Source organism: Gobius niger, assembly GCF_951799975.1.
Source record: "Gobius niger genome assembly, chromosome: 3".
NCBI classification, from domain to species: Eukaryota; Metazoa; Chordata; class Actinopteri; order Gobiiformes; family Gobiidae; genus Gobius; species Gobius niger.
The window spans coordinates 25,101,456-25,123,580 of record NC_136854.1 but is presented as its reverse complement, the minus strand read 5'-3'; the positions used below and the strand labels follow the sequence as shown (position 1 = coordinate 25,123,580).

The following is a 22,125-nucleotide window of genomic DNA, read 5'->3' as shown; positions in this document are numbered from 1 at the left end:
GGCACTTCTTGTTGGCTTCAGGGAATGAGATTAGCAACTGTTTCTATTGTATGCATGAGTTGCCGGCCAGTTTTCCTTGTTGCTGTAGGAAGTGCCTTATCCAAGTCACGAAGTCCAGGTTGTCTCTGATGAGCGGTCCAGCTGTGGCCTCATTCATGTCATCACTTACACCCCTCGTCTCCACTGGGACGCCCCACAGGAACTGTCAGCATTTTTGCCCCAAAGTCTTTACCATTCAGGAGCTCAACCTGTGACAACGGGCAAAAGCAAGTGAATATTTATCCTGCTCCAAGTTGTAATGAGGACAGACATAAAATCAACTGGGCACATGATGCTGTTATGAAGAGAAAACCATCAGACTTGCAGCTCTACTGGGTGCGTTTATGGTTCTACAAAGTTTATAGAGGTTTAAGTGTGTACAGCCTTAAGCCGGAGCTAGAGGATGACTTCTATCTAATCTCTGGACTTCTTGGGCAGCCATGTGACTTGGGGAGGCCCTGTCCCTGTCGGGGGGCATTGATGAGAATAGACTGCGCTGTTTTCCCATGACGACATCATCATTATTTATCTTCATAGGGCCTCAATACAAGCCTTACCCTCCTCAATGGAAGCTCACAAGATGCCAGGCGCCTCAGAGTCTTAAGAACATTATATTTGTGATTTTACAGCTACTAAAGCTACTGAGGAAAGTAATTGGCCATGTTGCGCTTCCAACTGGGAGTGCACGAGATTTTGAATGTGAGAAGTCTGATTAAGTAATTTCTTTTTGTGTAGCAATATTTAAGAATGGAAGAAAAGAATTGGACTAAAGCCAAGTTGTGTGTGGTACTAATTCAGGAGTTTTGCACCAGCCAATGTAAAGCTGGCATTTGGTCTGTCTCATCTAAAGCTGTAGGGATTTGATTGTGTTGAAGCATATTCATGTAATAGTTTTAAAGAAGAGCTTTGTAACTTGTTTACCTTAATAAATCCTTTTTGTACGCCCTCTGGGGGTACTACAAGTGTTAATGGGATGACTGGGGACTTTCATCTCCTCTAATGGAATCACGAAGAAGAAGCTAACAGGCTAACGGGCAAAGCTAACTGTGGGCTAGCGTCACTTAGACAGTATTTACAGCCAAGTTTGAGTGAAGATATTATCTCCATTGTGTATTTGGATGTAAAAAAAACGCAACATGCAACGACACCTGCAGTGGCGCTCGTGGCCTCTAGGGGCATGAGTTACTTAGTTATGATATTTTTTTTTTTTTATGTTTAACTACGTGCTTTCATTAAAGGAGCTATATCATGCTATTTTAGCCATTCCAAAGTTAAGTATAGGCATTTATATGATATATTGTACCTCTACCATTATGGAGCACTCATTTTTGTGATAAATATAAGTGTTTTCTAGAGGTATTTTTCGAACCCGGAAGACACAACGCTTCGATTCAGTTAACTCCGCCCCCTCTCTCCGCGCATACAACTTTACCGTAATATAAATAAACAACAATAAGTAAAGTTACTTCACGATGCAGTTATACGGAGTTGACATCTGCAACACAGCTTCATAAATGGCTAACACACATGCTAATATGCTAACACACAAGCTAACCCGCGTTTGGATTGACTCACCGCTCTGGTCCATCGCTGTTTACATTGTGGGACTCGCGTTGGTTATAAAAGTTAATCCACTTTGATTCTGGCGAAGGTTCACCAAACATCCATCAGAGACAGTCACAGAAAAACACCATTTTGGTGATAGTCGCTGAATCCAGGAGAAAAAAACAGCTAGACGAGTGGCCTCTTCTTGAAAAAGGTTGAATAAACTCCTCGTCCTCGTAGCCAAACGCGCTTCTTTTTCTCCGTGACATTATCGTTAGTTAAGAATGAAGAACAGGTGTGTCCAGAGTAACGAGCTCCATCTTCACAGCTGCAGCGCAAACATGACTGATCTGTTCAGACGCGAGGTGTTTGTTTTGGCCACAGCTGACCTGGAAGCACTTCGGGCACATCCTTTTTTTTTTTTTTTTTTACTCTTTGTTTCTTTCTTACGACAGAAATAATGAAAACGCTGTTTTACAAATTAAAATCAGGCCGTAAGCATAGAATTAAGACATTGCATTACAGACGTCGAGCACTTCCGTTCCGTTGTTACGACACAACTGAACACTCAGCCGTTCACCAGGAGAGGGAGGAGCAGCTGCTCAGAGAGCAGGATTCAGGAGGATTACTGAGAGCTGCGTGAATGAAGCCACAAACCACGCTGGGGGTGTTTTTGATAAGGAAATAGCATAACAACATGGCTAAAAGCTCCAAAAAGTCGATTTTGCATGATATAGGACCTTTAAAAAAGTGATTTGTATAAAGTAATTATGTGCTTTGTTTGTCTCTACAGATCGAGAGGATCAATCCATACTTTGCACGTAAGTTGACTTCATTCTACGAAAATAGTTTAAAGCATTGTATATTCTTCAACCGCAGACTTAATTGAATAATGGCTCCTTTATATTAAGAGCAAGTCTATCAAAGTACAAAGTACAGACAAGAAATGACCCACACAGCTGAGGCCTCACAGACAGGAGTAAAGCGGCGCCTCTCAGTTAGAGGGTACTTGTCAAGGGACCAGTTAAGGCATTTAACACCAGGGGTTCAAGTCCACAGAGATAATAATGTAATCCATCTATGACTGCTACAACTGCTAACAAAGTATTCTGATATGCTACTGGTACCTAATAAATAAAGCTACGGACGGGTTCACTTGACCCTAGGTGACCCTCTACTGACCCGCTACTACCAAACATACACGCAAAAGCAATAGAGACCAACGGTTCTCAAACTTTTTACACTATATGTCACCTAAGGAAAGATACAGCCAGACCTACATGATACAAAAACTAAGTCTGAAGATATGAACTGAAAAGTACCACCTAAATAACCTTTTTTTTTTTTAAGCTCTTGTGTACTGTAGGTAGGTGTGTGTGGGGGTTTGAAGGTTTGAGAAAGTTTTTGGCCTGCACGAGGGTGAATGTAAATAAAATCAATAGAAAGGTCCAACCAGGGAAAGGAGTTGAGAATTGGCACTAGCTATAAACTCTTTGTGCATTTCATCATCTGCAAACTTTGCTTTGTAACTATGTCAAAGAGCATTGTTCCTGTCAAATATATAGACAAATATGGAGGGAGATCTTTCCTCTGAGGCTCATCCACCTACTGAGTGGAAAACAACCAAACCTCCAGTGCATGCCTGGCTTTTGTAAATTTGCACCTACTTTAAAACCTCAGCAATGATCTAAATCTAAAACTGCTGACCACACTTTTGTGCAGCCTGGCTGAGGTGACTCTTTCAGGCAGTCACAGTAAGATAAGTGATAACGGTTACAGCAGACTAAACATGCACGCCAAATATCCTTTCTGTCACTCAACCCTGGTTTTGCTCGTATCTATGGCCTACGAAAGATTTGAAAACCTTTCGTTACCTTTGAATATTGGTGTTTTTGTTACATTGCAGAGGTGAATCAGGAGCCGGCAAGACGGAAAACACCAAAAAAGTCATCCAGTATTTGGCGTACGTCGCCTCCTCGCATAAGGGAAGGAAAGACCACAACATTCCTGTGAGTACTGCAGACTGACAGTAATGCTCCTACTATAATTGTCATGAGTAAAATGCTTTGCTCTTTATCTGGTGTAAGCTATGTGTGTACGAAATCTAACCTTTTACATTTGTTTATCTGACAAACAGCCAGAATCACCCAAACAAGTGAAACAGGCAAGTCCCCACGCATTCCTATTTCCAAAATGTATGCATGCTGTACTCACGTCATATTAGCTCACTCGATTCAAGTCACTACTTCAGTTTAAGCAGCCTGTGCAAATGCAACGTGTCATTTAAAGAAGCTTTTTTATTCTTTCTGTCAGGCGCAAAATTCAGTTGTAAGTAATTTCAACTCTGGCATGACTTACTGAGACCATGTTTTATCCTGTTTTCTGTTGTCACTCATAATGCATGTACTTTAGCGTAGACGGTCTATCGTGTGTCCGCTTGTGCGTCAAGTCTAACTAGCGACCACGCCTGTTTATGTGTCTTTTTTTTGCCTGTCACGTTGGCCACTCGAATCACAGACGGCGTTTAGTAGGCGATCACAAAACCGGACAGCGTTTTCTTACACTGATATGTGTTCTTGTACAGCTTCGGACTTTTAACTTTAGCGTTGTTTCCATGACACAAATGCAGTTTTTGATAATGTTTCAATCTCTTCATGTCAACAGAGTGGAGCCCTGTTTTATGTGAGTAGTGCTGACTGTAGTTTCTATCCTTTTACTCACAGCTCAAAGGGGCGCCTTACTCACTCTGCTTTCAAGTCACTAATCCTTTACAGAGCTTTCTAGAAGCGAAATGAAGAATAATATCACCTCTTACATACTTTGCATGAACTGTGAGTTTTGGTGACTATAATGGTTTGATCTCTTGATTTAAAGAACACTAACACACTAAATCAACATTTGTCGTGAAAAAATAGTAAAAAATAGCACCGATCTGATACCAGTAGGCCTGTCACGATAACAAATTTCAAGTACGATATATTGAGGTGGGAAAGTATCGCGATAAACGATAATATTGACTCCAACGATACTTGATACTGTCAACTGTCAGGTGTAAAAATGACAGTAAAACTGTGTTCTAAAAGTGCATAATCATATCCTAAAACACCACAAAAGCTGCAATAAACATGAAATATAAAGTAACTCAATTTGCTTCAGTTAGAAATCAAAGTTTTATAAAGAAAAAATTGGGGGAAATGCCTATAAATGTACAGATACTTAATATCGAGCCCAGAAATATATTGTTTAACTGTTACTTATTGAACGATAAGTCGATATAGTTTTTATCGTGACTTTAAAAATACGACATCGGGTATCGGCTACAAATATCCAATACTGAGCCGATACCAGTTTTGGCTCTCATCGCCTTAAAAACACAACTTTTACCACCTAAATCTAAGTGAATATGAATATCCTATATATCGTTTTAAAGCTCAGAACCTGGAGAATTCAATCGCCGAGTTTTAACCTCTATGCTAAAGCTAGCATGCCAACGAAAACTAATCAAGGCTGTGTCAGAAACTATGATAAAATACAAAAACACTTAAATACAAACGCTTGGCTTCAGCAGTAGTCAACTTTATTTTAAGAAATAACTTTATTGATCTTAAAATGGAGAAAAGAGTCAATTCAGTTTTTCACTCAGAGAAAGACACTTTTAAGAAAGTGTTGAATATCGGGTATCGGCAGATGCTCAAAACCCAGTATCCCGGTATCGGTAAAAAAGCTGGATCGGAGCATCTCTAATAATAATGATAATAATAATAGTACAATATAGATCTGTAGGGCATAAACTTCATGTATCCTGGTGATTTTTGCCTCCAACAATAACGGAGCAGCCACTGGCAGCTGTCGTTTGCCTTACGTGCGGTTTCCAGAGGGAGAATGTGGGTCAGCCCGTAACACTGCTAAAGGGAGCCCCCTCTGACATGTGCAATAATCTGCGGTTGACTTTTTATATGTTTATATCATGCTGCGGGTGCCAATAAACACATTCAACTACTACAAGTTGGTTAACAGTGTACTTTGGTTTATTCGCCACCACAGTCATAAATGGACATAAATGTGTAGTCTGAGTACTCTAGAGATCTATGGCTGATCCTTTCCACAAAGTTTTCCATTTCGTTTGTTTTAGTTTGGTAGAGTGGTGATCTGGTCTTTGTGTGCTATGTATTTTGAGTATGAGTATTTACAACCTTAAACCAAATTGTAAAAAGAGTTGAATAATTAGGAGACAAGGTTAGCAATATGGAAAAAGAGCTGCAGAATCCATTAACCCTCTTTATCCCTGCTGACCGTGCTATTTCCATGTTATTACTGTGCTGTAAAGTGCATATTTTGGACGCAAAAAAATATATTGAGAAGATTTTCAGTGTGGTAGGCACTGTATAATGTGCCACCAACCTATGCAATTAAAACACCTTAAGATTTGACATTTTTTAAGTTTTAAAACATGCTACTGCTACTCAGTTCGGGTGACTCGTCATCTGTAGTCAGTGTTAAATCAAGAGTATATTTTATTGTTTTAGTTTATTATAGTCATATACTGAAATGTTGTTCATGGCAGCCCCTCTGTCTACCAGTACATCTTCAGATGTCTTGTCTGCATGCCCGTGATCTTTCTGTGGTGTCTATCAGTCCGTAGCGGCGTACACTTAATCTCTGATGATTTAGAGACATTTATGATGCGGTTGGTTTGGTGGAGAAGCTAATCCTTTATGCTTTATTTCAGGGAGAACTGGAACGGCAGCTTTTACAGGCCAACCCCATCCTGGAGTCTTTTGGGAACGCTAAAACCGTGAAAAATGACAACTCATCGAGATTTGTAAGTGTTTGGAAAAATAAAGGGGCTGGAGGATTTTCACAGGGCTAACAGTTTATTAGGCTCATGTTGAAAACTTCTGTCATGTGAAACTGCCATATTTCTAGGGTATCTAGATAAATATACTTTTAAGTGCTTCTATTTATTGATTTCACCATTGATAGAACTTGAGAAAGTCTTGAAGTTGCTGCATTACATTATTGTTGCTAACCGTTTTGTTTTTGTTTCAGGGAAAATTCATTCGTGTCAACTTTGATGTGACTGGTTATATTGTCGGGGCCAACATTGAAACCTGTATCTTTTTAAAGAAAAGGGCATCTTTTGCAACACAACAGATACAAATGTTTTTTTACTTAACTCTCTGTCAGATTTACTAGAAAAGTCCAGAGCTATTCGACAAGCCAAAGATGAACGCACCTTCCATGTTTTTTATCAGCTGTTGGCTGGAGCTGGAGAGCACCTGAAATGTGAGTTTGTTTATCTCACTTTTAACCTTGTGGACAGCACATGTTGCACTGCAGTTTCAAAGAAATGATTTTAAGATCATCTATTGATTAACTCATTTTATGTTTTGTGCATCTTCAGCGGACCTGCTTCTGGAAGGATTCAACAATTACCGTTTTCTGTCAAATGGAAATATCCCAATCCCGGGCCAGCAGGACAAAGATAACTTCCAGGAAACTATGGAGGCCATGCAGATCATGAGCTTTGGGCATGAGGAGATCCTGTGTAAGTTGAGATCAACACTTCTTTCACTTTTTTATTCAATAATGAGATTACATTTTATACAAGGTTACGTCTAATTCTGTAAACCACACTTTCATGTGATATGAATAAAATAACTGTTGCATTGTGTTTGCTCTGTGTGCTCTCTGTTATAGCCATGCTGAAGGTGGTGTCTGCAGTGCTCCAGTTTGGAAACATTGTCTTCAAAAAGGAGAGAAACACAGACCAGGCCTCGATGCCCGATAACACTTGTTAGTATTGCATGTCAAAGTGGCACTTTGTATTTGCATCTTTTCATATCTTTCATGTCTACAATGTCATTCTCTGACAGCAGCTCAAAGCTGAAAGCTTTGTCTGACTGACATTTAGCCTATTATCAAGGAAATGACACCTTCCCATTCCCCTACATGTGACACCTTTATTATGCCTGCTCAATTTACTGATGTGACTTGCACCTTTTTGTACAAGATGCTACTGTAATGTGCAATTACACAATATATATATATATTTTTATTTAACCGTGAGCAGTTCTCCTTGTCCGCTCTGCCTCCGCTCTGCCCTCTGCACACACAACAGTGAACACAGAAGCATTCGTTTCCCAGGCCGCTCGCTGCGGACTGATTAGTTGCAGAGCACACCTGGTGGGCTGTGAGGCAGATTATACCACATTTGATCCTCTGATTCAATGTTTTTCTGTTTCAGCTGCACAGAAACTTTGCCACTTGCTGGGAATGAATGTTATGGAGTTCACCAGAGCCATCCTGACCCCAAGGATTAAAGTGGGGCGGGACTATGTCCAGAAAGCGCAGACTAAAGAGCAGGTGGGTGCTTTGTTAGTTGTAGGTAGCAGCAACAGCAAATAGATATTTATTTCATACATATTTTTTCTGGATTGCTCTCCTCTTCCAGGCGGATTTTGCAATTGAAGCCTTGGCTAAAGCGACGTATGAGCGCCTTTTCCGGTGGCTTGTCCATCGCATTAACAAAGCTCTAGATCGGACCAAGCGACAGGGGGCTTCTTTTATTGGCATCCTGGACATAGCAGGCTTTGAGATCTTCCAGGTGTCAAGGACATTTTCAAGTCAACATTTTCATATATTTTGGTTTTGTGGTTTTGCTTTGAACTTAATGATTGTCTTTCTCCACCAGTTGAACTCGTTCGAGCAGCTGTGTATAAACTACACCAATGAGAAGCTGCAGCAGCTGTTCAACCACACCATGTTCATCCTGGAGCAGGAGGAGTACCAGCGCGAGGGCATCGAGTGGAGCTTCATCGACTTTGGCCTGGACCTGCAGCCCTGCATCGACCTCATCGAGAAACCGGTAATGTGAAAAATATATCAAAAACAATTTGAGTACTTGAGATTTCTTTTCCTCATCTGTTCATGTGTATTGTTTTCAGGCTAACGCACCAGGTGTTCTAGCGCTGCTCGATGAGGAGTGCTGGTTCCCCAAAGCCACTGACAAGACCTTCGTTGAAAAATTGACACAGGAGCAAGGGACGCACCCCAAGTTTCAGAAACCACGGCAGCTAAAAGACAAAGCTGATTTCTGCATCATACATTACGCGGGCAGGGTATATTTATTTTATGTGGCTATAATATTAGCATCACTGATCTTTCTCAAGCATGATAGAAATATTTATTTTGAGAAAATACTAAATCAGACTTACCACTTGTGACCAAGTAAACTCATGAGCAGAGCATGATCAGAGGACTTTCCCAAGTTGTTTGTGCAAATAAAAATGTCTCTGGGGTTGAAAAACAGCACATCTGTTTAATAGTAGATGTAGTACTATCATGTCACTGTTAGAATTTGTTGTGAAAGTTAAAAAAAAGGTGTTATTACAATGAAATGAACTGTTCACCAATTTCTCTCTACTCAGACAAAACTATGTCACTATTTGCAGGTGGACTATAAAGCTGATGAGTGGCTTATGAAGAATATGGATCCCCTGAATGACAATGTCGCCACACTCCTTCATCAGTCAACGGACAAATTTGTGAGCGAACTTTGGAAAGATGGTACATATTTTGTTAAATATATTTTTTCACAACTCACAGTGAGAGTAATACTAACTTCCCTACGAACAGCTGCCTGTTCTCTGAACTTTTGTGATTTGAACTAATTTGACACCTCCTCCTTGCTCCTGTCTCTCTCTGTGTTGTAGAGATTCAGACCATTCAAAGGGCTTCATTCTATGACAATGTCACTAGTCTGGATGAGCCTTCAGGTGAATGACTGGGCCATGTTGTAGCAGACCTGGGCCAAAATAATATGTTAACATCACCAGCATTTAGCCCACCGCTGGCTTAGTCAAACCAGCGTTTACCAATCTGGTTTGACCTATTTGCTGCTTTATATTCTATTTTTGCCCAGATCTGGATGTTTGTCCCATGCTTCAGACGGTGCTGTGTCTGTCTTAGCTACAGTGGCTCCCATCTGCTTCCAGGCTGCATGGCTCTGTCGTCTCAGCCAAAAGCAGTAGAGCTAGAAGCTAAAGTAGCGGCTAAACTAGATTACAGAATAGCCGTAGTTTCCTTTTGCTGGGCCACTATGCTTTTATTTAACAGTTTTTAATATATAATGACTGACCCCCAAGGAAACACTCCTGTTTGTCTGCACGATGTGCTGGAAATGGAGACAACGTTTTGAGAATTTTAGTTTGAATGAATCACATTGTTTTTACAGAAAGAGAGAAAATTAAAAGCAGATGTTGTTCCTGGTATTTGCTTTGGCCGCTAAGGTCACTGCAGAGCAGTCCAGACAGTGTGTTATGCTTCACTTGCCCCAACTCAAATAACTCAATAGTAACTTGAATTCCTTTCACTTGACTGAATTGTACAATAGATTTAGCAGCACCATCAATGGCATGTAATATATATGTAGATACAGTAATCTCTTATTTGCTGGAGAAGGTGCAGCTGCCAGTAGCCTCATTTTGATGCCAAAAGTAGTTACACAGCAGGTTTTAATAGACCATCATCGAGCATGCCCACAGTGCACTCCAACTGCAACAACTAGAGTCAGTTCTCTTGTGTGATGTCTATTTCATCCATCTGCACTCATTTACCTGACTTTGTAATACCACTGCAGTGCCATGATTTGTTTCTATCGCTGATAACTGCTCTGTGCATCTGTGCAGTGGACCGTATCGTGGGCTTGGACCAGGTGGCTGGGATGAACGAAACTGCTTTTGGTGCCACCTACAAAACGAAAAAGGGGATGTTTCGTACAGTGGGCCAGCTCTATAAGGAGTCGCTCACAAAACTGATGGCTACATTACGAAACACTAACCCCAACTTTGTCCGCTGTATCATCCCCAACCATGAAAAGAGGGTAAGGGAAAGAGGGAGAAAGAGCATCTCAAGTGTGATGATATACATTTATTGCGTGTGTGTGTGTTGGCACCTCAGGCGGGTAAACTGGAGCCTCACCTAGTTCTAGACCAACTGCGCTGTAATGGAGTCCTGGAGGGGATCAGGATTTGCAGACAGGGCTTCCCCAACCGCATCGTCTTCCAGGAATTCAGACAGAGGTAGCAATGGCATTTGCGAACTGTCGAATCAAACACTTTTCGGATTATTTAAGTTATATGTGTTTTACAGATATGAGATCCTCACACCAAATGCAATTCCCAAGGGTTTTATGGATGGGAAGCAGGCCTGTGAGAGAATGGTGTGTGTTACTTTAACTCAGTAGTATTTGAGATCTTGAATGCACTCAATAAATGCTATTAACGACATGCAGATTCAAGCCTTGGAGCTCGACCCCAACCTTTACCGCATCGGCCAAAGCAAGATTTTCTTCAGGACAGGAGTCTTAGCACATCTTGAGGAGGAGCGAGACTTGAAGATCACAGATATAATCATCTACTTTCAGTCCGTGTGCCGAGGGTATCTGGCACGCAAGTGAGTCACATAATCTCTGTCTCTTTTACCCTGCTGGTGAACGTCCATGACTAGTAATCGCTCTCTGTTTTAGAGCCTTCTCTAAAAAGCAGCAGCAGTTGAGTGCCTTGAAGGTCCTGCAGAGAAACTGTGCTGCCTACTTAAAACTTCGGCACTGGCAGTGGTGGAGGCTCTTTACTAAGGTCAGGATTTAATCACAGTATGTAAAAAACATGATTTAGAATCGATCGGTATTGCACAAATTATCAGTAAAATTAACATATTACTTCGCGTCTGGGGAGGGAGCTTACATTGATTAAATTCATCAACTACCTATGACTAATAACGGTAAAACAATGCAGGTGAAGCCACTTCTGCAGGTGACCAGGCAGGAGGAGGAGCTACAGGCCAAAGATGAGGAACTGCTGAAGGTCAAAGAGCGACAACTCAAGGTGGAGAATGAACTCGTGGAGACCGAAAGGAAATACCAACAGGTGCTTTCTAGACAAAATAGCAAATAGGAAAATCAAAAAGCATCTTAACTGACTCACTGTTTGTTGTTCAGCTTTTGGAGGAGAAAAACATCCTCGCCGAGCAGCTTCAGGCAGAGACGGAGCTGTTTGCTGAGGCTGAGGAGATGAGAGCTCGGCTGGCATCGAGGAAGCAAGAGTTGGAGGAAATCCTGCATGACCTGGAGTCCCGCGTAGAAGAGGAGGAAGAGAGAAACCAGAGCCTACAGAATGAGAAGAAGAAGATGCAGGGGCATATACAGGTTTGACTTTCCAAGAGTCATGGTTAATACATAGACATGCATTACCTTAAAGCTTTTTCTCTTCTTCATCCATTTTGAACTTATATTCACATTAAAACTATTGTGACAAAGGCTAAAATAACTGTAATTTCTTTTTACAGGATTTGGAGGAGCAGCTCGACGAGGAGGAGGCTGCTCGACAGAAACTACAACTTGATAAAGTCACAGCTGAGGCCAAGATCAAGAAGATGGAGGAGGACATTTTGCTGCTGGAAGACCAAAACTCCAAGTTTCTGAAGGTAGCCCCTCAAATAGTTAAGGTGTAAATTATGTTTGTAAATTCTCTTTCCGCTAAACACATCTTCGTCTTTTTACAGGAGAAAAAACTTTTGGAGGACAGGATTTCTGAAACAACTTCCCAACTGGCAGAGGAAGAAGAAAAGGCAAAGAACCTCGGCAAAATAAAAAACAAGCAAGAAATGATGATGATTGATTTGGAAGGTACGAGACCCGGAGTGACTTCTACACTAAATGTTTCCTGTTACACTACAAACATGTTAAGACCAAGAAATAAGCTGTCCTGAATTCAACTTGGCTATAACAATATCAATAGTCATCTGTTATTAAATGCACTGTTTGGACCTGAGCACGTCAATTATGCGCACAGTGGCTCAATTCAATCTCTATTATGTGATTCTGATGGAATTACATTTGGAATCAGTGCTTTGTCCCTGTGTCCAGAATGACCTCTATAAACTTGACAGCAGTTATTTTGTTCATGGCTATAACAAAGATGTTAGACATGTAAAAGATGTTTCTTTGTCATGGGTCTTTAGAGCGTTTGAAGAAAGAAGAGAAGACTCGTCAGGAGCTAGAGAAGGCCAAGCGTAAACTGGACGCTGAAAACACAGACCTTCAAGACCAGATGGTGGAGGTCCACGCTCAAATAGAGGAGCTGAAGGTCCAACTGTCCAAGAAAGAGGAGGAGCTACAGGCCTTACTAGCCAGGTCAGTCACAGAGCATATTAAAGCAGTACTAAGTAACTCATGCCCCGAGAGGCCTTAAGCGCCACCGTGGTGTCGTAGGATGTTGCAAATTTTGACTGATTAATTGTCCATGAGAGTAAATACTATGCTGACAGAAAAGACAAAGGGAGAGAGGAATATTGTACATTCAATTACACAATGGAAATATTTTTTTTCAAACAAACTTGACTGTAAATACTGTTTAAGTGGTGCTAGCCCGCAGTTAGCTTAGCCCGTTAGCCTGTTTGCTTGTTCTTAGTGATTCTGTTAGTGTGTATTGGTGACTCCGACCCGTAGGCAGGAAAGCCGCAATTGCCTATTAACACTTCCCCATAGGGAATACGGAAAGTATTCACTAAGGTAAACAAGTTACTCGGTACTGCTTTAAGTTAGTTAGTTTATTTGAGCAATGTACATCATTTTTTTCCTCTCAAAATTCATAAAGAGTTAAGGATGCTCAAAATGGAGTAGGCTGAAGCAGTAAAGCTTACTTGTGCCTAACCCATATTCATTTCAATATACATTTACGCAACATAATAAATTATACAAATGGAGCGCCAAAGTAACTCTATGAGAAGTAATTTAGTATTAATGCAGATATTAACTATGATCAATCGAAACATGCGCACTATGACAGATACAACGCAAATGTTATTATATATATCTTAGCTGTCCTCCTCAGTGAATGTATTTCTCCCTGTAGATATGCATATTAAAGTCTAACATTAAAGTCTAACATAAACATTGACCGTCAGCTTAAAATAGGTCAAATGTATTATATTTAAACAAGTAGATAAATAGTTTCAAATGTATTTTTGCATGTGCTTGATGTGGGGGCCCCCTTAACGTGCCTCTGAAGTTCCCCAGTGGAAGGAACCACCAGACTAAGGGGATGAAAAGACAGGATATTAATTGCACTTTAGTAAAGCATATTCCTGTTGCTGTTAAAACTAGTGACACTGGACTGCCTCTTCTTCAGTTTGTATCATGTTGTTGTGTATCAGTTTCCTTGATATTGTCGCTCACCTCGCCACTCTCCGCCGTTACAGACTGCCTCACAGCTTTCATCTCAAATGCAGCCGTGTCCGATTACTGCCAAATTGATGTTGATTGATGTCCTCCGTCTGCGGCTTTTATGTGCATCATGGAATACAGAGTTGTCTTAAGCGAGCTGCCATTTCACATTTCAGATGCGGGGAAGCTGTTAAAATCATTAGTCTGTCTGTGACTATTATGTGCTTTGAATGAGGAATAACTGTGCCATTTTCTGCTGGAAACACCTTCGTCTTTACACACATTTTCCTACTAAGTTGCGTTAATGCCATTTGAGAATTTTGTGTCATAATTTCAAACAGAGGGCAGGAACTTACTTTAACTACTAGTAATCTATCTTTGGTCTGCCCTGCTTGTATAATTCCATTTACCAGCTTGAAGAAGGGTTACACATGTTAAATTGAAGGCCACTCAGGATAACGTCATGGGGCTGGTGCAGAGGTGCATGTTGCCGGAGCAACCATCAACATCTGTCCGACTAATTTCACACATAGAAGTCAATGCTTTCGTCTCAGCTCACCACATGTACACGTTAATTAATCAGGCTTCAGCTGCTATTTTGGGAGCGTGAGCAGCTTCAAATGGAATGGTAGATGAATGTTGTTGAGCCACAACCTCAGCTGTTATTGTCACTGGGTTTTAGATATAAAACTCATTTTGAGATTCATTGCACGCTGCATTGTTTTATGTTCTGCACTTCAGTAACAAAATTATCCCTCACAAAGATCCATTACTGCAATCTTATTGATACATCTCTCAACAGAGCTCGCTATACTGCCCCCTAGTGTGCACTTGGTGTCTTTTTATTTTGCCTGCTGTGTAGGTTCATTTGAGGACTCACATTTCTATGGTAACTTTCAACATATGTCCACTAGTGTCCGGACACGTGCAGTCATTGCTCTTGAAAATGTTAAAACATGAACACAGGTTGTCTATTTACAAGCAGGACTGATTAATGAATCAAAAATGTTGCCATCTTAGTTCAGTGTTATTCAATTTTTTCAGATACTTTTTAATTCTGCCTTAGAAATTCAGTATATTGAGAGGATGAAAAGGCTTTTGGGGTCCGGACTAAAGCCTCTGGAGGTCCGGATCTGGATCCTTCCAATAATTTGGAAGAAGTACACCTACTGTACGTATTAACATGTGGCTACAACAGTAGCTTACCACCACCGAGTATGGCGTATATGAATAATGACGACAGTGTAGCACTTTGAGAAACTTGGTAATACAGACTTGTAAAGCGCAATACAAGTGTAAGGCATTATTATTATTATTAATCCATATAAAAAAAACATACTCTCATTTTGACAATAATTGCTCCACACAACAATAAAATATTGTGAATTCTCAGTCATCCATGTGGTTACTTCAATCAGGTGAAGTCTAACCAGGACTGCTGAACTTCCTGTCATGAGGAAAATATGGATTTAGAGCCAAATGTTGGGATCAGGCAAAAAAATGCAAGTCCAGTCATGTTGTCTTAGCTTCTAATTTTTTCACAGATTATGGCTTTTATTCTCAGGGATTTTACTCTAGTGCAGGCAAAAGATGCAACACAGGAACCTGCCCTAAAGATGCACTGGGGGCATAGGTATATTAATGTGTGCTGTTCCTTTGTGCTGACACAGGAGTGACGAGGAGACCCTCCAGAAGAACAACGCGCTGAAGCAGGTGCGCGAGCTGCAGGCCCAGCTGGCTGAGCTGCAGGAGGACCTGGAGTCGGAAAAACTCTGTCGGAGTAAAGCTGAGAAACTGAAGAGGGACCTGAGCGAGGAGTTAGAGGCGCTGAAGACTGAGCTGGAAGACACGCTGGATACGACCGCCGCCCAGCAAGAGCTCAGGTCAGGGGCAGGAAATAGAGACATGATCATGAAGCGTTCTAGTTATCCAGACCTGTGGCAGAAACGGCAACTTGTTTTGAGTGGGATATTTATTGATTCTTTATTATTTTTGGCATGTCATCCAGCCTTTAAATGTGGGCCAGGCCAACAATACAGTATGACATTTTGAATTTTGCTGTGACAGGCCAGTTACGTACTGTTATATTAACGCTACAACATCTTTGTAGGCAGCCTTTACAACCTCACTGACTTTCTGTCATGACTTTCTCCAGGACAAAGCGTGAGCAGGAGGTGGCGGAGCTAAAGAAGGCCATTGAAGAAGAAACAAAGAATCATGAAGCTCAAATCCAGGACATGAGGCAGAGACACAGTGTGGCCCTGGAGGAACTGTCCGAGCAGCTGGAACAGGCCAAGAGGGTGAGGCGCTGCACCTGTGAAGATATTGATGTGATTTTGTATCCAACTGCTTCGTAATCAAGTTCACAAGTTTGTTGAATGAAGAGATAAAGCAGCAGTATACGAATACTGTCTCTGCCTTACAGTTCAAAGCCAACCTAGAGAAAAACAAGCAGGGCCTGGAGACGGACAACAAAGAGCTCGCATCTGAGGTGAAGAGTCTGCTCCAGGCCAAGACCGACTCAGAGCACCGCAGGAAAAAACTTGAGTCCCAGGTGCAGGAGTTCATGAGCCGCGCCACGGAGGCCGAGATGACCAAAGGAGAGCTGAGCGAGAGATCCCACAAACTACAGGTATAAATACGAACAAAGATACATACATTCACCTATTTGTTTTGCTCCCCCAAATCCTGTTTGAAACAATAAAATCCAATAATAAAATCCAGCGAGACTAGATAAGAGTATTCTACAGAGCAATAAACTTTACAACAATAAATAAAGATAAAAAGTCAACTATAAAAGCAATAAAGTAGAATAGTGAAACAATGAGTAAGAAAAGCTTGATTTAAAGACAAAAGCTAAGGTCAATAAGGTGGATTTGTGCGGTGTTGATGTGGCGTGTTTTTCCATAGCTGGAGCTGGACAATGTGTCTTCCATATTAGAAGAAGCAGAGAAGAAGGGCATCAAACTGACCAAGGATGTGGAGAGTCTGGAGAGCCAGTTACAAGACACACAGGTAGAAGAGCTATACAAGCATGGTAGTTTTCTTTGATCAAATCTGGTCTTGAATCTTGTTTTGTTTGTGGTGTCTGTGTAGGAGCTACTGAAAGAGGAAACCCGTCAGAAGTTAAACCTTAGCAGTCGCATCCGTCAGCTCGAGGAGGACAAGAACAGTCTGCTGGAGCAACAGGAGGAGGAGGAAGAATCGAGGCGGAACACGGAAAAACAACTGCAGGCCGTGCAGGCTCAGGTGTGACGCACAGATGATTTACAATTAGATACATTTGTGGTGGATGTAAATAAATATAAATAGCAGGGACTGTATTTTAATATTGCACCGTTCCTTCAGCTGTGTGAGTCCAAGAAGAAGCTGGACAGCGACACGTCTGTGATGGAGATTCTGGAAGAGGCCAAGAGGAAGCTCCAGAAAGACCTCGAGCTGTCACAGCAGTGTTTGGAGGAGAAGGGGATGGCCATGGACAAACTGGAAAAGACAAAGTCCAGACTTCAGCAGGAGCTCGAGGACCTCATGATCAGCCTGGACCAGCAGAGACAGGTGGCATCAAACCTGGAGAAGAAGCAGAAAAAGTTTGACCAGGTACAGTTCGACTCACTGTACTGAAGGACTTTTTATTTTTTATTTTTATGAAGGTATTTTATTGGCACTGAACTGTTAACAAATGTTTGTGACTCTGTGATTAGCTGCTTGCTGAAGAGAAGACCGTCTCAGCCCGCTATGCAGAGGAGCGTGACCGTGCCGAGGCTGAGGCCAGAGAGAAAGAGACTAAACTCCTGTCTTTGGCCAAAGCTCTGGAGGACATGACTGAGGCCAAAGAGGAGCTGGAGAGGTTCAACAAACAGCTGCGGATCGAAATGGAGGATCTGATGAGCTCCAAAGATGATGTGGGCAAAAATGTGAGTCTTCTGATTTCTTGTCCAGTAGATTACACTTGTTTCAGAGAGGAAGAGTTCATTTGGGCTTGTTTGCTGTTGACAGGTGCATGAGCTGGAGAAGTCCAAACGCACTCTTGAGCAGCAGGTGGATGAGATGAGGACTCAGCTGGAGGAGCTGGAGGACGAGCTTCAGGCGACTGAAGATGCTAAGCTGCGTCTGGAGGTGAACATGCAGGCCATGAAGGCCCAGTTCGACAGAGATCTGCAGACCAGAGACGAGCAGGGAGAGGAGAAAAAGAGGACGCTGGTCAAACAGGTACGGCAGGATTGTTTATATAGACCTTACCCGACATGGCCCACTTCATGAGGTGCTGTGATCAGGTGCGGGAGATGGAGGCCGAGCTGGAGGATGAGAGGAAGCAGAAGACTCTGGCTGTAGCTGCAAGAAAGAAACTGGAGATGGACCTGAATGACCTGGAGGGACAGATCGAAGCAGCGAACAAGGGCCGCGACGAGGCAGTCAAACAGCTGCGTAAACTACAGGTGCGCACTGGTGAATGTCTCTGTACCTTTACTCACATGAAACAATAAGTAGAATGTATAGAACATTATATAAACCTTTATAACTGAGTACAGTAGTAAAGTTTGTTCTACTGTTCAGGCCCAGATGAAGGATTATCAGCGGGAGCTGGAAGAGGCCCGGGCCTCAAGAGACGAGATTTTCACTCAGTCTAAAGAGAGTGAGAAAAAACTAAAAGGCCTTGAAGCTGAAATCTTGCAGCTTCATGAGGTGAAGTGTCTCTCATAAATACATAAGAGAAGTAAAAACAAGTAAAGCAAAAAAGCAGCCACATTGACGTGCTACGTTCTTCTTGTTTAGGACTTTGCAGCATCAGAGCGAGCGCGACGTCACGCTGAGCAGGAGAGGGACGAGCTGGCTGATGAGATCTCCAACAGCGCCTCGGGGAAGTCAGTCTCTTCACACAGACATTTAGGTTTTGGTGTGTTGTTTACCATAGTGTGCAGATCATCTGATCATGTGCTGCTTCAGGTCGTCTCTACTGGACGACAAGAGGAGGCTGGAGGCTCGTATCTCTCAGCTGGAGGAGGAGCTGGAGGAGGAGCAGGGCAACATGGAGCTGGTCAACGACCGCCTCAAGAAGAGCAGCCTGCAGGTGAACCTCAGAGCTACAATGGATTTTCTTTGAAGGACTGTTTAGCACCATTTTGTCTGTTTCTGCAGGTGGAGACTCTCTCGAGTGAACTGACAACAGAGCGTAGTGTTGCACAAAAAGCAGAAAACGCTCGGCAGCAGATCGAGCGCCAAGCCAAGGTCATAAACTCAAAACAAAGATTTATTGTATTAGTAATTAATGTTCATTTTGCTGATGCTTATTTTGTTTTTAACAGGAGCTCAAGGCCAAGTTGGCAGAACAGGAGGGCTCTGTGAAGGCCAAGTTCAAGGCCTCAATCACCGCTCTGGAGGCAAAGATCCTGCAGGTGGAGGAGCAGCTGGAGCAGGAGGGAAAGTACGTACTGAGTGAAGGGAATGATCCACACCATCGTAATTTACTAATAACTGTCACGTCGCTGTCACTGTCATTTTCATTGTTTATCAAATCTTCCACATTTTTCAGAGAGAGAGCAGCAGCCAACAAAGTGGTCCGTCGGACAGAGAAGAAGTTGAAGGAGGTGATGATGCAGGTGGAGGATGAGCGTCGCCATGCCGACCAGTTCAAAGAGCAGGTACGACTCTCTAACCCCTGACTTTGGGACGGTCCTGGGCTGCTCAGTGGCTCTGTGCTGACGCCTGTGTGTTTCAGATGGAAAAGGCCAACGCTCGGATGAAGCAGCTGAAGCGGCAGTTGGAGGAGGCTGAGGAGGAGGCGAGTCGTGCAAGCGCCTCAAAGAGGAAACTCCAGCGAGAGCTGGACGACGCCACAGAGGCGAGCGAGGGCCTGACACGAGAGGTCAACTCCCTCAAGAACAGACTCAGGTGGGACTACTGCTCTTTGCACATTTTTACTGAGATGTAGACGTGCAAGGTGTTAACACTTTTCTTGTCCCCAGGAGAGGGGGTCCAGTGAGCACCTTCTCCTCCTCCAGCCGCTCAGGGCGCCGTAACCTCAATCTGGACGGGGCGTCCGGAGACATTTCGGACGACGATGCCGACAGCCGTGCCAGTGACTTCAATGACACACAACCCACTAACGCCAACGAGTAAACCATTATTGGGAACGTCCTCCGTTGTCATTCCAGATCTTCCTAAATCCCAGCGGAGCGCGGATTCTGTGTTTTTTGTTGTGGACACTACATTGAAAACCCCACAGTCCCAGAACATGGGACAAAAAGACATTTGGCACTGCCTTACTCCTCTGGCACGTCGTTGTGTAACCCTACTCCACCAGGTTCGACTTATCTGCTCCGCTTATTGAGAAAATATGCGTAGGTACTAAGTGCTTTTATATTAAACTCAAGTATGTAACGTTTATGACGCACTGCATACTGGAAACACAGGGGACGTATGTAAAGTGACAACATAGTATTGGATGTACTGCCCACTGCTTTAGAAGCTCTTACTTATAGGACAGGCTGGGCCCTTCCCTGTTCATCTCACAACGAACCCCAAAGTGAAGCTCGCTATAAAGATGGTTTTGTTGCATGAATCTCTTGCATCGACTAACATCTTGGAACAGAAGACTGGATTTAGATTTGTTACTGTGAACAAAGGTCATTTTAATTTGTATCACCTTATCTCAACATTTAGCAAATGAATGTCTAGCTGAGTTTGAACTGGAAATCTCACTACGGTAACCCTTTTGTATTATTGACCACTCTTGGACACTCGTGTTTTATGAAAATGCTCTGTGGATGACTTTTAGACTGGATCTGACTGAATAAACTGGATGCACTACAGCGGTACATGGCCTGTAACCTGTGCACACTTACTACAGTTTTGCCCAAGTTTGTTGACTGACAGAAGCGGATGAAAAGTGTCAACTTGCAATTGTTTCCTGTTTTGTTTAGTCTCTGTTTCTCTCATGTATTATCAGAAACTTCATGCCAAAAAGTCCTTAATCTTTTCAAATGCTGCAGAAATGTAATCGCTTAGACACTAAAAAAATGACATATTGTAAATATCCCAACAAAACATTACAAAAGGTACATGTTTATAGAAGAAGAGGCGTTTGTGTCGTTTTAGATAATCATGAGAGAAACGGGTGACTACACTGTGCCATGAATTTGGACTTTTGCGATCATGCACTTAGTAAAAACCATCGTCACACCCGTGAAAACTAACAGTCCGTTTTTTAGCTCTGTATTCCACGAAAAACAACCACTACATTATCTTTTTGCCACTTGGTACGAGTTAGATAAGGACGAACGTCTAGCCGCGCCCTCCAGTGTTAACACCATGTTTCTTTGAAGTGCCTTCGACACTAAATAAGAACATAAAGTGGCCCTGGACCTCCTCCAGACAAACTCCATGTGAATAATATAACAGGTACAACACATGTTTTCTTTTGTATTTCTCTTGCTGTGGTTCATATCATTTCCGCTGTGCACATCTTTTTAGTGTTTGGCTCAAAATCACTATTAAACAGTGTTATTACTACACAAGGAAGCTGCTCTGCTCGATGGTTCCTCAGCAGCTGCACTTTCTAAAATGCTTCTTTTTTTTTTCTTTTGCTGCAAGACGCCTCCAGCAGAGAGGTCTCAGTGACGAAAAGATTGGTCGCTCTGCAAAGGATTTCATTTGGTTGAAAGCTTTAACATCCACAGGTAGTCGTTGATTATTTTCCAGCTGGCTGTCGACAACCAGGCACTTAACTACGAACACTTCACCAGTTACTTCTTGTACACCTGTATTTCTAGACAGTAATTTGTTTTTGTTTTGTTTTTTTTTGTAAAAGAAAAATAAAGCATATTCATTGTATTTGCTTCACTCTTTGAGACTAAAGTCGCAGTGTTTGGCAGCAAGTTGAAAGTACAGGATACAACGGTGTCTTAATAATTGCATCCAAACATTAAATCATCCAGCCTCTTATTTGGAAAACACAGACTTTTCTGGAAATTCTCAAGATATTAAAGAGACTATACAGAGTTTTAAAATGTAAAAGCATTATTGTTAAAGCAGTATTTTCCTCCTCTTGTTCCAGCCATGTCCTAATGAGCCCAGGCCTGTTCGTCACAACTGCCTCTAAAAACCTGCACTTCACTCAAAAAGGTGTTAATTCGGGCCGAAGTGCAAGAGCTTAATATAGAACCTGCAGTTCCGCCTAAGACCTGCGGTGACAGTAGTGAGCATTAAAATGACCAACTTGCATCTAGTCCCTTTAAGGTGAACACGGTGTTTTCCACTGGAGCTGATACATTTAGAAATAAGTTTTGCAGTTTTTTGTGCTTTAAATTATGATCCAG

General features: G+C 42.2%; 1 protein-coding gene across 3 annotated transcripts in view; it reads left to right on the top strand.

Annotated features, from left to right (window-relative positions):
• LOC306961542 (myosin-10-like) overlaps window positions 1-20,680 on the top strand; it is a 36,285-nt gene extending 15,605 nt beyond the window's left edge. The window contains exons 4-45 of one of the 3 annotated variants that reach the window (XM_079554308.1): window positions 2,378-2,405; window positions 3,491-3,593; window positions 3,722-3,748; window positions 4,249-4,266; window positions 6,314-6,406; window positions 6,634-6,697; window positions 6,772-6,870; window positions 6,989-7,132; window positions 7,285-7,380; window positions 7,832-7,950; window positions 8,039-8,191; window positions 8,279-8,452; window positions 8,532-8,705; window positions 9,039-9,153; window positions 9,300-9,362; window positions 10,275-10,468; window positions 10,546-10,667; window positions 10,738-10,807; window positions 10,880-11,040; window positions 11,114-11,222; window positions 11,382-11,513; window positions 11,585-11,791; window positions 11,932-12,069; window positions 12,148-12,271; window positions 12,607-12,778; window positions 15,481-15,693; window positions 15,966-16,110; window positions 16,236-16,442; window positions 16,721-16,825; window positions 16,907-17,059; window positions 17,159-17,407; window positions 17,512-17,724; window positions 17,807-18,019; window positions 18,085-18,246; window positions 18,365-18,493; window positions 18,584-18,672; window positions 18,755-18,878; window positions 18,947-19,036; window positions 19,114-19,232; window positions 19,341-19,449; window positions 19,527-19,699; window positions 19,774-20,680. In XM_079554308.1, coding sequence (XP_079410434.1) covers window positions 2,378-2,405; window positions 3,491-3,593; window positions 3,722-3,748; window positions 4,249-4,266; window positions 6,314-6,406; window positions 6,634-6,697; window positions 6,772-6,870; window positions 6,989-7,132; window positions 7,285-7,380; window positions 7,832-7,950; window positions 8,039-8,191; window positions 8,279-8,452; window positions 8,532-8,705; window positions 9,039-9,153; window positions 9,300-9,362; window positions 10,275-10,468; window positions 10,546-10,667; window positions 10,738-10,807; window positions 10,880-11,040; window positions 11,114-11,222; window positions 11,382-11,513; window positions 11,585-11,791; window positions 11,932-12,069; window positions 12,148-12,271; window positions 12,607-12,778; window positions 15,481-15,693; window positions 15,966-16,110; window positions 16,236-16,442; window positions 16,721-16,825; window positions 16,907-17,059; window positions 17,159-17,407; window positions 17,512-17,724; window positions 17,807-18,019; window positions 18,085-18,246; window positions 18,365-18,493; window positions 18,584-18,672; window positions 18,755-18,878; window positions 18,947-19,036; window positions 19,114-19,232; window positions 19,341-19,449; window positions 19,527-19,699; window positions 19,774-19,927 — 5,546 coding nt within the window. In that variant the 3' untranslated portion in view covers window positions 19,928-20,680. Of the gene's footprint in view, window positions 1-2,377; window positions 2,406-3,490; window positions 3,594-3,721; window positions 3,749-3,897; window positions 3,913-4,248; window positions 4,267-6,313; window positions 6,407-6,633; window positions 6,698-6,771; window positions 6,871-6,988; window positions 7,133-7,284; window positions 7,381-7,831; window positions 7,951-8,038; window positions 8,192-8,278; window positions 8,453-8,531; window positions 8,706-9,038; window positions 9,154-9,299; window positions 9,363-10,274; window positions 10,469-10,545; window positions 10,668-10,737; window positions 10,808-10,879; window positions 11,041-11,113; window positions 11,223-11,381; window positions 11,514-11,584; window positions 11,792-11,931; window positions 12,070-12,147; window positions 12,272-12,606; window positions 12,779-15,480; window positions 15,694-15,965; window positions 16,111-16,235; window positions 16,443-16,720; window positions 16,826-16,906; window positions 17,060-17,158; window positions 17,408-17,511; window positions 17,725-17,806; window positions 18,020-18,084; window positions 18,247-18,364; window positions 18,494-18,583; window positions 18,673-18,754; window positions 18,879-18,946; window positions 19,037-19,113; window positions 19,233-19,340; window positions 19,450-19,526; window positions 19,700-19,773 lie in introns of all 3 variants that reach the window. The other 2 variants (XM_079554309.1, XM_079554310.1) reach the window with 2 other exon arrangements.
• The last annotated feature ends 1,445 nt before the right edge of the window (window positions 20,681-22,125 follow it).